Source organism: Rhinolophus sinicus, chromosome 14 (assembly GCF_057876585.1).
Source record: "Rhinolophus sinicus isolate RSI-liver-muscle chromosome 14, RSI-T2T, whole genome shotgun sequence".
NCBI classification, from domain to species: Eukaryota; Metazoa; Chordata; class Mammalia; order Chiroptera; family Rhinolophidae; genus Rhinolophus; species Rhinolophus sinicus.
Genome location: NC_142514.1, coordinates 187,651,548 through 187,667,350, shown reverse-complemented (window position 1 = coordinate 187,667,350; position 15,803 = coordinate 187,651,548). Strand labels below are relative to the sequence as shown.

The window sequence follows — 15,803 nt, the reverse complement described above, 5'->3', positions numbered from 1 at the left end:
ACAGCCTGCCACGCGAAAGGCCTTTTGAGGCCACGGCTGCTGGTGGGGCTTCTGTGTGTCACCGGGAGTCTGGACGCACGGTGTCCCAGTCCCTATACCACCCCCTGCCTTCATGGGGCTTCTCACCCCAGGTCCCTGCAACTTGCTTAATGCTTCCTGGTGGTTGGGTTTTTCTCTCTCTCTTCTCTTGCAACAACAGATTAAAAACAACACCCCAACCCCAGCCCAAACCTCAACCTGCAGCCGGAAAGGGGAAGTGAAAGCCGGCAGGGGGTGGGGGATCAGGCCACCGCCCCAGGAAGCACCCAGAGCCCTGGCACACATAGCCCACAGCCCACATCTCCGAACAGACAGACGCCAGGCCCATGGCGGAGGCTCTGAGCCCCCCGGGCTCCGAGGAGCAGGAAGAGCTGCTGGTAGAAGAAGGTGTCGGGTAAGGGCCTGTGGGGCGGCCGTGCATCGTGCATCGGGAGGCCACGGGACCGGTGTTCTGTTCCAAGCATTTACACGGGGTAACGCTCAACACTAGGTCCAGGGCGCCGTGGGGGACCCAGGCCACATGCAGGCTGCAGGCCACCTTCCCGGGACTCCGCGTCACCCCGCGGTGGCCCCTGCTTCTGTGGCTGGGCCTTCCTGGGAAAGGAAGTTCTCCCTACGAGCGAGTAGGATGCCGACCCAGGACAAGGAGGGCTGGGTGCCCGATGCAGGGACCCAGGACGAAGTCTGGACAGCTGGGGCAGAGACTGGGCCTGGGGAGGCAGGGCCGAAGCCGCAAGGGCTGGAGGTGGGTGTGAGGTGGGGAGGGCCAGGCCTGATCAGAGGGGTTGCTCAGCTTCGGGACCCTCAGAGCCCATACTTGGGGCCCAGCTGAGACCCCTCCCTCTAGTGGCGAGGCTGAGGGTGCCAGCAGATGCTTGTTCCGAGTGCCAGGCAGGCACTGTTGGTTGGGGGTACGGGCAAAGGCTGTGTGTGGGTTGCTGGCAGAAAGGGCCACCTGTGTGGCCGCGGCTACCAGAACAGCGTAGAGATAGCCCTTGTCCCCAGGCTGTTCAGGAGGAGCCGCTGGGACCAGGCCTGTGCAGAAGCGAAGGACGGGGGACCAGGCCCGGGGAAAGGGCTGCTGGAGGGCAGGAGGATGTCTGATGGGTGGGGAGCGTATGCGGTGGAGACCACCAGCCAGGAGGAGGGCAGTGGGCCTGCAGCTCGGGTCAGTGGGAAGGGGAAGGGGGAGAGTCCAGAGCCACAAGGATGGAGATGGCGTTGCCCAGGGCCGACTTTCTTTCACCTGCTCCAGAGCTGCTGCTCGGGAGGGGAAGAGGGGAAACGGGGTGACGCCCAGGGCCTCCTAAGCAGGTACGGGTAGGGTCCCCACAGCCTCAGGGCTGGCTTGCAAAGTGGATTCTGACGCCAGGTCTTCGGCTGGAGGCTGGTGACAGCAATGGCTGATACTGTGATGATACCTTTACTGATGAGGGAAATGAATGTGAACCCGTGTGTGTGTGCACACGCGTGTGTGCACACATGCGTGTGTGTGCATGTGCATGCGAGGGAAGTGGCAGGTCACCTTCTACTTGCTGAATCCCAGGTGAGGCCTGGGGTGAGCCGGGCAGCCTGGGTCTGGGTCAGGGTGTGTATGCCAGGTGGGGCTGCCGGGGCACACTGCCCCTCATAGCACCCCATGGTGGGAGGCTGGGCCCAGGCTGTGTGCCCAGGGGGATCGCTGCGTCCTTAGAGGAGGTAGGTGCTCTGAGCATACAGCAGGTGACTGAGGACAGCTGTGTCCCGCTCCGAAATGGCTCCTCACGTCAGCACCGTCTGCACCCTCAGCTCCTGTGCTCTCAGCCACCTCATGCCCGTAGAAGGGCACAGCTCGAGCTGCCTGGCCGGGCACCCTGCCTCCCTCCTTGGCCCCATCCTTGACCAGCCCCTCCCAGCTGTCGTGAAAGCTGAGGAGAGGAGACCAAGGCAGCAGGAGGAGGGGCTCGGTGTGGCCGACCCCAAGGTGTCTTGGTGCCTATCCTGGGGACTTGGGCTTCGCCGGTGTGGGATTTTGGGCTGGAGAGCCAACGGCTGCATCCCTGGTCCCTGAACCTGGGCTGCCTGTGGCAAGCCCCCGCCCCCCCCATGTGGTGTGCGACACCGACCTTTCAGAATGAAACTGAGAGGCAGGGCGCGTTCTCATTTCATAAGGTGACTGAGGAAACGGGGGATTTTCCTTTGGGGGTGAGAAGTCCCCACACCCAGGGAGGGGATTTGTGTCTTGGGAAGCCCCACCTGGGAGCCCCCAGGAGGTCTGCTGGGTCTGCTGGACTGGAGTGGAGCCAGTGAGACCTTCCCCCAAACCTACACATGCTGCATGCTTTCAGAGAGGTTGTCGGGCCTCGGACACCAACGTGCATGGCAGCCCAGGGCAGGCCATGGCTCTCCAATGGGGCAATTGGGCAGCCCCCTCAGACTGCCCCAGGTTAGAGCCTCCTCCCTCAGAGTGCCCTAGGATGGTCCCATTCCTGTAAGGGAGCCAAGGGTGGGAGGGTGTGGTGGGACCCCATGGGTCAGAAACCCCCGTGCAGCCAGGCCCCCAGGCGGCCCTCCTACCCACTTGCACTCCCAGCAGGGCAGACACCCTGCTACAGCCAGGGCACGTGGCCCCGGAGCAGTGGGCAGTGCCAAAGGCCACTCAGGCTTCTGGGGTGAAAGAACTGGGGAGCTGAGTCCTGGATCATTTCCCCGTCAGAGCTGCGTCAGGCCTTAGGACACCCAGGTGGACCCCTTTCTCCTCCCCCCAGGTCAGGGGTCTTGGGCACCTGGAAATTTCCCAGGGGAAGGGGAAAGCTGAGCTGGCTGCCTTCCCCCTGGCGAGGCTGGCGGAGGTCCTGGCTTCCTCCCACCTTCCATCAGGGCCTTGCACGTTCCCTCCTTGAGCTGGGAAGCGGGACCCCTGCCGATTTGGGAAGCCGGAAATCCTTCTCTGCACCCCCACCACCTTCTAGGGCTTTATCTGTCTCATAAAACATCCCTGGGGTCACACAGGGGCAGTGCTGGGAGGGTCTCGGGGACCAGACAGGGTAAGGCCCCGCCACGGTGCCATCGTGAGCTGGCATAGCAGCTGCCCTCCCCTCTACGACCCTGTTGGCTTGCCTGTGCCTTGGTTTCCCTCGCAGGGTACCAGAGTGATGGGCCTGTGGGTGGCAGCTGGAAGAGGCCCTTGTAGTCCTCACCAGCAAGGGTGGGGCCGGGAGCATCAGCTCTGCTCTCCTGGGCTCCAAGTCCCAAGTGCCAGCGGGAGGAGGAGGACGGGCTGGGTCCTGGGTCATGACCAGCATCAGCCCCTGATGCCTGGACTAGTACTTTCTGGGCAAATAAGCGCCACCCCCCTGAGGCCTCAGTTTCCCCATGTGGAGTCGTAGCTGCTCAGACTGCAAGCTTGCTCCCCTGCCAGACTTCACCCAACGCTTCAAACCAAGGTTGTCCTCCTGGACCCAGGGAGGTGGTCCCGGGACCTCCTATTTCACAGGTTCATTGGCTTAAGGGGCCGAGGCACTGCCGGAAGTCATCTGTCTGTCCAGCAGCAGACAGACCCCGCATGGCCTTGGCTGGGAGCAGAAGCTCCCTTCTCTGCAGGGACTCTGGGGAGCCTGTGCCCCCTGTGGGCTCAAGGTCGGGGTTCCGGGGACCCAGGAAGGCCTGGGGGACCCAGGAGTGGCTCGGCTGCCCCTTGTAGGTGCTCAATAACCCCCCATGCAGCACTGCCGGAAGTTTTGCCCCTGGAAGTTCCCGTGGGGGTGAGGGAGGGGCTTCTGAGTTCCACCCAGCATGGGGCACAGTGAGAAAGCACCCCAGCGACCTGCCCAGAAAGCAGAAATAGGATTGGCCCTGCCAGAACCAGAACGAGGTGGTTCTGTCCAGAGGTGTCTAGAAAGGAGTCTCAGCCCTTTCCAGCCCAGCCCTTCCCAAATGCCCGCCTCGAGCTTTTGGCACCAGAAATGTCCTTTCCAGGAGCTTCCAAAAGGCTTCTTGGAGACTGGGGGCTGAGGCCACAAGGCATCCAGCAGAGGGGTCCCCCAAACTCCCCTACCCCCAAGTTCCCCGGAGGCAGATAGAATCAGGGCCTCTCTGCCAGGAATGAGCTGAGATTTAGAGGAGAAAGTTGTCTGGAGTTGCGTGTGCCAGGACCCCCACATGGAGAGAGGGGCTGGGGGGCCTGTGTGGGCTTTATAGGAGGTTAGGGGATTGAGAAAATCAGGCCTCCTTGCTCTGCTCTGCCAGCACAACACTGAGGTACCAGACACAGACAGATGTGGGGCAGGGGGAGGAAAGTCCCTTGTCCTCTCCTGGGGCCAGACTTCATTTGCTAACTGCCACTAAGCTGGGACATTGGGAGTCGCTGGGTGGGAGAAAGTGCTATCTGATCTCACGGGCTGGCAGGGAGGGGTCGTCCGAGCCCCAGGGAGTGCCTGTGTCCCCTTGCAGGCACCCACCTCCTGCAGGAGTGGGAGGGGCTCAGGCCTCCTGGAACAGGGTGGGGGGCAGCCCCCCATGGACACCCAAACAACACTACACCTACCTGCCCTTCTGGGGTCCCCGTTTTCCTGGTTGCCAGGTACTGTGGGTGCTTCTGCAAGGGAGGACCCCCTACACACAGGCACATACACACACAGGACACTAGGCCTGTGGGGCTGTGACAGTAACAATGGGGTAGCGGTGGTGGGACACCCACTTCCCATCCCTCCCAGAGCCTTGGCGTCCCCAGCTGACACATGGGCTATGAGTAAGGACAGGAATAACATCACTGCCCTGTCCCATCCGTGGCAGGCGGCGTCTCAGACGCTGCCCCTTCCCACTGCAGGGAAGGGACAGCCCCTCACGCCAGGTGTCTGTGCCCCTCCTTCCTAACGCACCTGCCCTTCTGCTGGCTTCACCTCTGAGGTGACCCAAGGCTGCCTCCTCCTGCCTCACTTCCTCTTCTCCCAGCTGCCTCCCCTGCAAAGGAAATGGAACTTGGGACAGGTGGGTCTAGCCAGTTGATTCCAGAAGAATCTAGAGAGAAGCCTCAGCCTTTCTCCCCGCCAGCCCGAACCCAAACCCAGTGTCATCACTCCATCCACGTCCCACCACCCTGGCCCCTTTCCCTTTGTTGACTGAGGAACACAGATGACAGATTAGTGCCATTTGGGGCTGCCTCCTCTGTAAGTCAGAGACTGCTCTCTGCCTGGAGTCACCCAGGAGCCACTGAGGCCACCCGCCCTGACCCACTGTCCTCCCCGCCACGGGCTCTCACCTTCCACGGGGACACCACTCTGTGAGCATATATTTGTGAGTGGGTACGGTGTGTGTGGTGTGACAATGTTTGAACAAGAGGACAAGTCCCTACCTCTCCAGCCGCTGCTTAGGTTCCACTGTGGCACTCAGCCTACGGGCCATGAAGGTCTGCTCTCTTACCTTCTTGGGCCCCACGCTTATGAACCATGGCTTAGTCACAAAAGAAGAAAAAGAGAAAATGAAAGACTCAATGATGGAGAAAAGTGTGAATTAAGGGAAAGATAGATGAAGAAAAGTAGAAAGTAAGAAAAAATGAATTGATGGAGAGATGGATGGAGGGTAGATGGGTGGATGGAGAGATGGATGGAGGGATGGATGGACGGATGGATGGATGGATGGATGGGTGGCTGGGTGGATGGATGGATGGATGGATGGATGGATGGATGGATGGATGGATGGATGGATAGATGAATGGATAGATCAATGTGTGAATGGTCAATTGACTATATAGATAGACAGATAAATTGATGGAAGAGAGGAGTGATGTAATATACATGATTGACTTATAAAAGTAATGAAAATAGGTATATATGACATTGAACAAGTTATTTAATTCTCTGTATCTCAGTTTCCTCACTAAAATAGTATACTATCAACCCCATAGGGATTTACTGAGGGTTATATAATGAAGGAAAGCTCTTAGAAAACTCTCGGGCACATAATGTCTCATAAATGTTAGCTAGTGGCGGTGGTGGTAGAAGTGGTAGCAATACTGGATGGGCAAATGGATAGATGTGCGGCAATGTGGATGGATAAATAGAATGATGGATACATATATGAACAGACACATCGATGTATGGATGGAGACGTGCAGACCTGATATTTAGAATATGTACCAACAGCTATGGCACAAATATTAGCCTATCAAGTCGATGCTGACTTTGATCATTTAATGATTCTATTCATGTGTTTAACTATTTTGCACCTGTGTATATCAAGCTGATCACCCACTTGGATAGATTTCTGTGCAGGTGTCCAGGAGATGAATGGACTTTGGATGGATTGGCAGGTGGACACATGGAATGGAAGTATAAATGGGAGGGTGGGTCGATGGATGGAAGGTAGACAGATAGAAGGTTGTAAGGCAAGGTAGACACAGGGATGCACATGCATGATGGATAGATTTTTAGATGGATAGATGGGCAAGTACAGAAAGAGATAGCTAAACGGGGGAGATAACAGATAGTAAGTAAATAGACATATGGCTTGATGCTGGGTGAACTGCTGAAGAGACAGGCTGATGAACAGACATGGCTACACCAGAACATTTGCACTCAGCTCTCTCTTCCTGGAACGTTTTCTCCCACCAATGTACCAATGTATACTGCTAGCTCTCATCTTTTTCCAAGTTGCTTTTGAAATAAGGAAAGGCTGAGTCTTTCCTGTGAGGCTTTCCTTGATTAGTATACATAAAATACCAAATCCCTTCCAAAACTCCATGTCCTCCTACCTTGAATTACATTTTCTATAGTATTTACCATCATCTAATATGTTACAGTAAATATTTACTTAATGTAAATACAAATATTTACTTGTTTTGTTCCCACAAAAATGTCAGAAGAGAGACATGCAGAATCCCCAGCACCTAAAAAATAAATATAGTAAATGTTCGATAGATTTTTGAAAAATATAAGGATAGATGGACAACTACATGAAGATAAATGGAGAGATGGATGAATGAATAGTTGGTCAAATGAGATATGGATTAGTTAATGGATGGATGAGAAGGATAGTAACTAACATTTATTGAAGGTTTACCAAGTATCAGCAACTGCTTTAAGCACTAACTCATTTGGATGATTTAACGGGCAGCATGATGGGCGGATGTGTATATAAAAGGACAAATATGTATCTACCGTGTTTCCCCGAAAATAAGCCCCAGTTGAGATCGTCAGCCAGATGGACGCGTTTAGTACGTTATGACGATGTTCCAGAAGATGACACGACTGTATTTGAATAAATGTAGATTGTTGTGCATGAAAACATAAGACAGCCCCTGAAAATACGCTGTAATACATCTTTTGGAGCAAAAATTAATATAAGACAGGAATAGAATACGTATATTATATACCGTGTTTGGGGAAACATATATATATATCTATGTATATACACACATATATATGCACAATTGGATGCATCACTTGCTGGATGGAAAAGTGGGTGGTGGACATATGGACGGACGGATGGATGGATGGACAGACAGACATGATGGATGTATGAGTGGGATGGGTAAACACTAAAATACGTGTGTATAGGGACAGCAGAATATTTAAAGAGACAGAAAGGCGTATTAACCACAGCTTGCTGGTTGGTTAGCTGGGCAAGCGGATACACAAATTGGTGGACGACCATATAGAGCATAGTAATTGACACATAGTGAGTGGTTATTATGTTCCAAATGGGTGGGTGGCTAGCTGAATGCTTCTTCTAAGTGTTTCATAAGACATTTAGATAGATGGTTGGATGGGTGCATGGGTGAATGGCTAGATGGATGGATACTTGCTCAATGAAGAAATGCAAAGAGAGCTGAGAGATGGATGGGCATTGGTATATATGTATTGACAAATGCTTGAATGGATCGAATGGATTGATGGAAGGATATATTGTGTTTATACGGATAATTGAAGGTGTAGATGTATTGAGAAATTGATAGATTGATGAATGATACGATAAATATAACTATATAAAAGGGATGGATGAATGGATGGGTAGATGATGGATGGATGGGTGAACAGATAAATGGATGGATAGGTGAGTGGATGGGTGGATGGGTGGGTGATAGATGGATGGGAGGATGGAGAAATGGATGGATGAGTGGGTGCATGGATGAATGATGGATGGAAGATGGATGAACAGATGGACAAATCATAGTAGAGTTGAGGTCAAATGTGCTGCCCTATTGTTCCTAGTTGTAAACCATGAATCCTGGTCCCTGCATTTAAAGACCTGTACTTGCCACTTCCCACCTATTAGCATTTCTGGTAGAAAGCTGTGCAATTCTAAGCTCTTCGTGACAGGGACTTTGCTCAATCCCAGGTACGAATATTTTTCCTTCTTTTGAACCAAAATATGCCCTGGCACATTCCATTCCTGGCTGTGACTTGGATTCCAGGACTAGGAGCAAGGGGTGAGGGGGTGACTGGCAGGGTGACATGGACACGCAGTGCAGGCTCTCTGGTCCCTGGCTGGTCTGCTGCGTCCCGGCCCTGCTGCCCTGCCTTCGTCCTCGTTCTGCCAGAACCCTGAGGTCTGTGTTGGATGCTGGGCCGGGCGCTGGGGCTGGGCAATGGGCACAGCTGCCTTTCGGCACTCCCCACATTCTCGGCTCCTCCTGGGTTGTGTGAGGGGAGGGAAGACGCTTGGGCTCCCCTCCAGGACAGTCACGGGACCCAGCCTGATGTGTGGGCGGGGGGCTCTGAGCCAGACTTCCTGACCCCCACAAAGCCTCCACCAGCCGGCCACCACCTGAGTCACTGCAGACTGGAGCTGTGGGCCCACGTGGAATTTTTCCGACTGTTGCCGCCACTTCCAACACACACTGTCTTCACACAGTGACTCACTGGCGTGTCCACTCGCTTGCCCGTGTGATCATAACCTTGCCCTTTGTCCACGCACATGTCCCCTTAGTGGAGGAAACGAGAGCGGCCATTCCTCTGTGGCAGGGGGGCTGGAGGGTTCAGGCCGGGCCATGTGCACAGAGATGGCCTCTCCGGGCCAGTGCTGGGGTGGCCAGCCGTCCTCAGACCTGGCTTGTGGTCTGGCTCACAGGCCCTGGCTCTGAGACCCTGGACACCAGCCTGAGTCTCAGTTTCCCCACCTGGGACATGGGTACATGGTGTCCACCTCTCAGGGCGGTGTGGGCATTAGCCAGTAGGGCGAGCTCCTAGATGAAAGATGGCTGGTCCTCAGTGACTCCCCCAGAAAGGGAGTCCAGTCCCTCCCCTTGTCCAGCCACTAGCCTCGAGTCTTCTCAAGTGAGTCACGGTGACTAAGCCCAACCAGAGAAACAATGGGCTGGGCTGCTTCTCTGGGGCCTTGGCCAAAGGACCAGGGGCAAGGGGGCGCGGCTGGCCAGGGCACCGCCTGACCTTGTGCCCAGTTGCCACTTCTTGGGAGGATGGGTACCAAACCACAGAGGCTGTGTTGGTGTCTGCCTCTTGGGGTCTCGCTGCTCTGACCTCCCAGTGCAGTCTGGGGGTGGGTGGCTGGGGAGGGCAGCAGTTTCTCCATTTGGGGAGCAGAGAGGATTCCTGGGGTGCCCGGCCTCCCCCTAGAGGTGATAACAGGAGCAAAGGGCTGGGAATAAACAAAGGAAAAATGGAGCACCAGGAGGGAGGGGGAGAGGGGGGAGGGAGAAGGAGGGAGAAGAGGAAGGGAGGGGAGAGGAAGGGAGGGGGAGGGAAGGGAGGGGGAGGGCAGGGAGGGAGGGAGACAGAGATAGGGACAGAGAGACACCAGAGGGAAAAGAGAGGAGAGAGGGGCTGGCTTTGGGACCAGGGAGGCAAGGGACCGAGAGGAAGGGGCTCAGTGCCCAGGACCAGGCAGGGCAGGGGGTGAGAGGGCAGGGCAGGGGACTTGAACCTAAAAGACAGATGCAGGAGAGAAAAAGAGGAGGGCCAGACAGTGGGCCAGGCCAGGCCAGGCCAGGGCGAGGAGAGAGGCTCGAAGGGATGGAGAGGCAGGTATGGGGGACCAGGCGCCCTGCAAGCTCATGAGAAGACAGGAAGGAGAACGGAGAGTGGCTGAGGCAGAAAGCAGCTGTGAAGGTGGTGGAGGGGAGAGGTGACAGCTCCTGCCCATCACAGGCCACAGGTCCCACTGAGCCCCTCTGCTGGGCTGGGAGGGTTTCTCTCTGACATTTTTACTAGTCTGGGAAGGAGGGAGCAGTGGAGGTGGAGGAGACCAAGGGGGGCGGAGTAGGGGGCTGGGGGGAACGAAAGGGAAGCAGCTGCTAAGCCTGAGGAGGAGGGGGTCCAGAGACCCACAGAGTCCAGAGGCCCAGAGACGGGGGACAGAGGGGCACTTAGGCAGCGGGGGGCAGCCCGCAGGGAGCCAGCCCAGGAGACCCCCCCCCCCCCAGGGGCCAGAGGGGCCAGGACAGACCAGCAGACAGAGAGAAGAGACAGGGAGGGGGTGTCAGACAGAGTGAGTGACAGCCCGAGATAGAGGGATAGACAGAGGGTGTGAAGGAGGGGCAGGGAAGGAAAGAAAAGAAAAGAAAAAGAGAAAAAAGCAAGAGAAGGGGGAGAGAGGGGTCCCAGTCACAGGATGAGCAGCAGACAGAGGGCAGCAGACAGAGGGCGTACAGGCAGGAGCCTTTGAAGAAGGAGCCGCACGTCCCCAGGGCTGGGGTCAGGCCAGGTCGCCGGCCAGGCGGGCGGCCGCCAGCAGCATGAGCAGCCCGGCAATCCTGAGGAGGAATTCTAGCAAACAGGGCCTGGAGCACCTCCTGAGGTAGGTCGCTGCTGGCCCAGCCGGGGCACTGAGGGCAGGGCAGGATGCCCACGCTGGTGCCACCCACGGACGATTGGCACTTGCTGAGCCTTGGCCGGGGTGGCTGTGCCAGGCCAGCCCCGGGCGTGGGGCTCCCTCAGTTCTTTCCAGAAGCCTGGCCCAGCCCGGCAGGAGTGGCCCCCACACTGTGGGCAGGGTGAGGGGTGTGCCAGTCCGGTTGGATACATGCACATGCGTGCAGGTGCGTGCACGCGAGCCGTGTCTCCTCCTCTTCTACCTGTGTGGCCGGTCTGCCCTGGCTCAGTGCTCTCAGGATGGAGAGCACGTCTGCAAAAGGCTTCTGAGGCCTCACCTGTTGTCCCACTGACCCTTGGGGACCATGCAGTCATCCTTACTTTACACATGATGAAACTGGACTCTGCAGCCCATGTACCCACTGCCCTCTGTGCACCAGCCCTGAGTGGGAGGCACCTTGGGCCATGTCGAGTGCTTGGGCCTCAGACTCAGGTTTTCTCTGGACCACTATCTTGGCTCCTGCCTCCTCGGGCCTTGGGCCAGTGCCCTATCCTCTCCGGGCCTCAGTTTCCTCCTCTGTAAAGTAGTCACCTGCCTTGCTGTGTCGTGGAGAGAGAGCAGAGGCAAACGGCCGGGAGCTCTGCAGAGCTCAGCTGTAGGTAGGCTCAGAGCCGTTGCTTCTCGCCAGGGGCCACTCCCCACCTCCCTCTGAGCCACCTATAATGCCCTTCCTTCTCCTCCTCTGCCCTTCCAGGCATCTGAGGCCCAGCTGAAATGTTGTCTCCATGCAGCCTGCCTCGGCTTCTCCCAAGCTGGGAGGACTATCCTCTCCCAGGCCTGTGAGCCTGCTCCTGCCTCCTTTGATGGCATGGAGCATGCTGGGCAAGCTCCTGGATGGGCATCTCTTGGCATCGCCAGGTCCCCCCAAGCCCTGGCTCTGGCAGGGAGGAGGGACAAAGAGGTATGCAGCTGGGCTCAGCAGCGTCTGCGCGGAGCTGAGAGCAGCCCCAGGCCCTTCCAGCTCTGCTCCTTCCCAGCCCCACCCCGGTATGGCCCAAGGGCCGCCACCAAGGGTTGAGACCCACTGGGCATGCTCCTAAGGCAGACCCCCGAGTGTCATAGCCTGGGCTTCATACCGGTCCTTTCCAGGCTCCGCGTGGCTGGGATTGTCCTCCCAGGAGCCAGCAGTGTAACCTTCCAGGGTGCTCTGTGGTCCACGGACCGAGGTGTGTCTGGGGTCGGTGTCCAGAGCTAACCAGTCCACTTAACAAATGGGGAAACTGAGGCCCAAGGGGGAAGAGCACAGCCCTATGGAGAATGACAGGAAAAGACCCAGGGCCTGGCTAGGCACACTCCCTTCATCACAGGAGGACATGGGCCACAAGCATCCATCCAGCTGTGGCTTTGCCTCCATTCCCAACCCAGTGCCAGGCTGCTGTCCTAGGTAAGGCACAGACAGGTGTGGAGGGTACAGCTCGGCTGAGGGTGAGACCAGACTTGGGCTCGAGCCCCTGAGCACCTGGGCAGGGCAGGTGGGAGTGCAGGTGGCCGGCCAGTGGGTCTGGGCCAAAGGAAATGTCCCTTTGAACTCCCTGGGTACTTCTGCTGTGGGGTCGTGGGGGGGAGCAGGGGACAGTCCCTTGTAAAGAAAGGCAGAAGTGTGTCTGTCCCGCTGCTGTGAATGACCCCACGAACGGCAGGTGGACGTGCTCACGGACATACGGGACGTACACTAACCCGTACACCCTCCAGGCCTCCATCCTGGCGACACCCACAGGGACCTATGACACCTGCCAGGCTGGTGACATTCTGCCACCCGATGGTTTGCATCTCTCCTTATCTAAGGGATTTAACTCCCAGGCCCGGCAGACAGGCCCCTGTCCCATCTGACAGATGAGAGAGGCTGATCACTTGTCCAAGGTCACTGCGGGAGTTGGGGAGCCCTCCTCCCTCACCTGCCACTTCACCCCGGTCCTTCACCGCGGACTGCCTGGGCTCTCCCAGCACCCACATGCCTGGGTGTAAGATGGGAAGGGGGACACCACACGGCCTGTTTCTGTGACAAGTGGGGCGCCATCAGCAGCCATGGTGTAAGTTGAATCCAGTTTAAGCAGATTACAAATGACGCTGTGGGCCAGGGGGTACCACCTTCCTTGACCGATGCGACACGTCTTCCTCCTCTAAATCCAGCTTATTCCGGGGCTGTGGCCACCCAGAGGCAGGATCTTCCCCTGCTGTCTCTGCCCACAAGGACGCTTCAGGCTGGTAGGCCGGACCCCCGGCACTATCCCCCTGCCCCATAGTTGCCCCATGCCAAGCTGTGCCCCTTCCCCTGGCCTGCTGCCCCTGAGCCACATCAGGCCAGGCCAGTGTCAGGGACAGGGAACAGGCAGCAAGGGGACCCTAGGCCATGGGCTGCCTGCCTGGTCCTACAATCCCTGGGCACCTGGCTTTGTGAGGTAGAGGCTGGGCTGGCACAGAGCAAGGGGGCTGGCTGAGTGACCCTGGCTGGCGTCCTTGTGTCATTCGGATTCCTAGTAGGGGAGATTCTGGAGGCTGAAGCAGCTCTGTGTGGGACCCTCTGCCAGTGCTCTAGGCACCTATCCACCATGGACACGACAGCGATCTCTGCGCCTGGCTGTCCCACCTGCGGCAGCCAGCCCCAGGAGACCTCTGGGGACCCCAATGGCCAGCAGGGCAAGGACTGGGGCCGGCAGCCTGCTGGGTTGGCCCGAGGGGGCTGGGGGAAGCCAGGCCTCCAAACCACAGTGTCCAAAGGGGCGTGGCTGCCTCAGGCCCACCCAAGGCCCAGATTTGGGGGCGGGGTGGCCCCAGCCCTGGCAGGGCCTGGCGTCTGGTGGGCGGCGCCACCTTGGGACTGGGTGGTCTGTCGACCAGAGCGGGTGCTGCCCTGGGAGCCCAGGGTACAGGAACCTAATGGCCCAGCCTCCTGGGCAGGGTGTCAGGGCAGGAGCTCAGAGCACTGAGGTTCAGGCCAGGCTCCAGCTGGGGAGCAAGAGTGGGCAGAGCCGCAAGCCAGCAGCGGCCAGGGTGCACCCGGCACCTGGGGGCTGGACCCTCGAACCCCTACCAGAGCCACAAGAGGGCACCCCGTGACTCCTGGCCCCTACGGGATGGCTGGAGGGGGCACGGCCCCCAGAAACACCTCATCACGCTCAGAGCAGCTCAGTACAGGTGGGTGGCCAGGGGTCGGCCCACACAGGTGTTGAGGAGGCAGGTGGGCACCAGGCTACAGGTGAGAGCTCGGGGGTGAGAGGGCAGGAAGAAGGGTGCAGCACCCTGGACCCGGGCACTGAGTGGGATCAGACCCCGGCCGAGCCCAGAAGGCGAGAGCCTGGCTGTGAGGGACGGCTGTTGCCCACAGCGGGCAGGGGAAGTCCTGGGGTGAGGCTGGGGGCCAGCACGCCACATGAGCTTAGGGCTGCCCGGATGTGTCCAGGGGCTACGAGGAGGACGGAGAGGAAAAGCGCAAAGGAAGTGAGAGAGAGTGAAGGACGGAGAGACAAAGGAGAGAAAGAAGGAAAAGCCAGAGTGGGAAAGGTGGGGCTGGGGACCCCCAGGAAGGCAGAAAGAGGAAGTGTGGGGACAGGCAGGGCTGGATGGGACCGGGCCGTGGTCAAGAGGAAGGAGAGGCCAAGGGAAAGCAACAAACAGAAGGAGTGGACGAGGCAGGAGACGGGGGTGCTCAGGGGCCACGGCGCTGCCAAGGATTGTCAGGGCCCCCACGCTGTCCCCACGCAGCAGAGGGAAGGAGCCCAGGGCCGGCAGGGCCGGGGCTGAGCAGGACAGATGGGCAGCCCCACCTCGTGCCTGTCCCTGCGTCTCCGGAGAAGACAGGAGCGGGCAGGAAGGTGGAAAGAAAGGAAGGTCCCATGAGGCCGGGGAGAGGGCGAGGGGAAAAGTGAAGGGAATGACAGAACCCCCTGGGGGGGCGTTGCTGAGCGTGCGATTTCTGCGCCTGGACTGGCACCCCTAAATGGGGACCAGACTCCATCACTGCCTGGTCTCCCACACCTGTTCTCAGGAGCCGTGGGGTTGGAACCCCTGTGTGCCGTAGCCCCGGGGAGACGTTGCACCGCTAAGCTAAGCCGCGTCTCCTCGTGTGTAATGCGCTGGTGGGAGGACGGCCCTGAGGAACCACATGCTGGTTATGGAGGGTCTGCTCCAGCTGAGCCCCCAGTTCCTGGCTGTGACTTCTGGGGCAGAGGACTGGGGCATGACCCTCTGACCTCGGCTGGTGGGGCATCTCGAGTACACGGGAGTCTCATGGGGCCACTGAGCCTGGCCCCATCTCCCTGTTTGTGCCCATGAGGAAGCTGAGGTCCAGGAAGGTTAGGGGTCGGCAAGACCTGCTCCGGGGGGGCAGGCATGGGGGTCTGCAGAATGAGGACACACAGCCAGGGCCTGACGTGATGGAGACTGAACTGGGGCCGGTCCTGTGTCAGAATCCGGGCTTTCTGTTCTGCCACGGCCCTGCACCCCTGGAATGATCGGTCCGAGGCACTGGGGAGCTAGGTGGCTTCAGAGGAGGGGCTGGAGGCCTGGTGTGGAGGCACCAGCCAGAGGGTCTGGCTGCTCTGGGCACTTGGGGTCGAGGACTCGCTGTGAAGGCGGGACGGGGGCTGATGGACAGGTGGTCGTATGCCAGGCTGCGGCGGCTCCCGCCCAGGTGGGCAGCCAGAGACCCGGGGACTGGGCTGACACGAAGCCATTTCGGTGATGGCTGTGGGTAGAACCCTGCGTGGGGCATTCAGGGGTGTGAGGTGGATCCGGGTTCTGGGCAGGAAGAAAGGGGAGAGGGATGGCAGAAGCCCCAGCCAGTGCCAGCCACCAGTCGCGTGTCATGGAACGTGCCAAGGCCTGGCCTCGTGAGCACTCCGAGAGCTGTGCCAGGCAGTCCCAGCCCGGCTCGCGAGCGACTGGCTCTCCTGGAGGGCCGTCCGGCGCCAAGAGGAGACTGGGCTGGACCTGGAGATGCAGCCGGGCTGCCGGTC

The 15,803-nt window shown here is 58.5% G+C and overlaps 1 protein-coding gene across 4 annotated transcripts in view; it reads left to right on the top strand.

Annotated features, from left to right (window-relative positions):
• Positions 1–275: 275 nt before the first annotated feature.
• LSP1 (lymphocyte specific protein 1) overlaps positions 276–15,803 on the top strand; it is a 32,837-nt gene continuing 17,309 nt past the window's right edge. For 3 of the 4 annotated variants that reach the window (XM_074336935.2, XM_074336934.2, XM_019718538.2), the window contains exon 1: positions 276–433. In XM_074336935.2, coding sequence (XP_074193036.1) covers positions 366–433 — 68 coding nt within the window. In that variant the 5' untranslated portion in view covers positions 276–365. Of the gene's footprint in view, positions 434–9,785; positions 10,774–15,803 lie in introns of those variants that run through there. The other variant, XM_074336933.2, reaches the window with a different exon arrangement.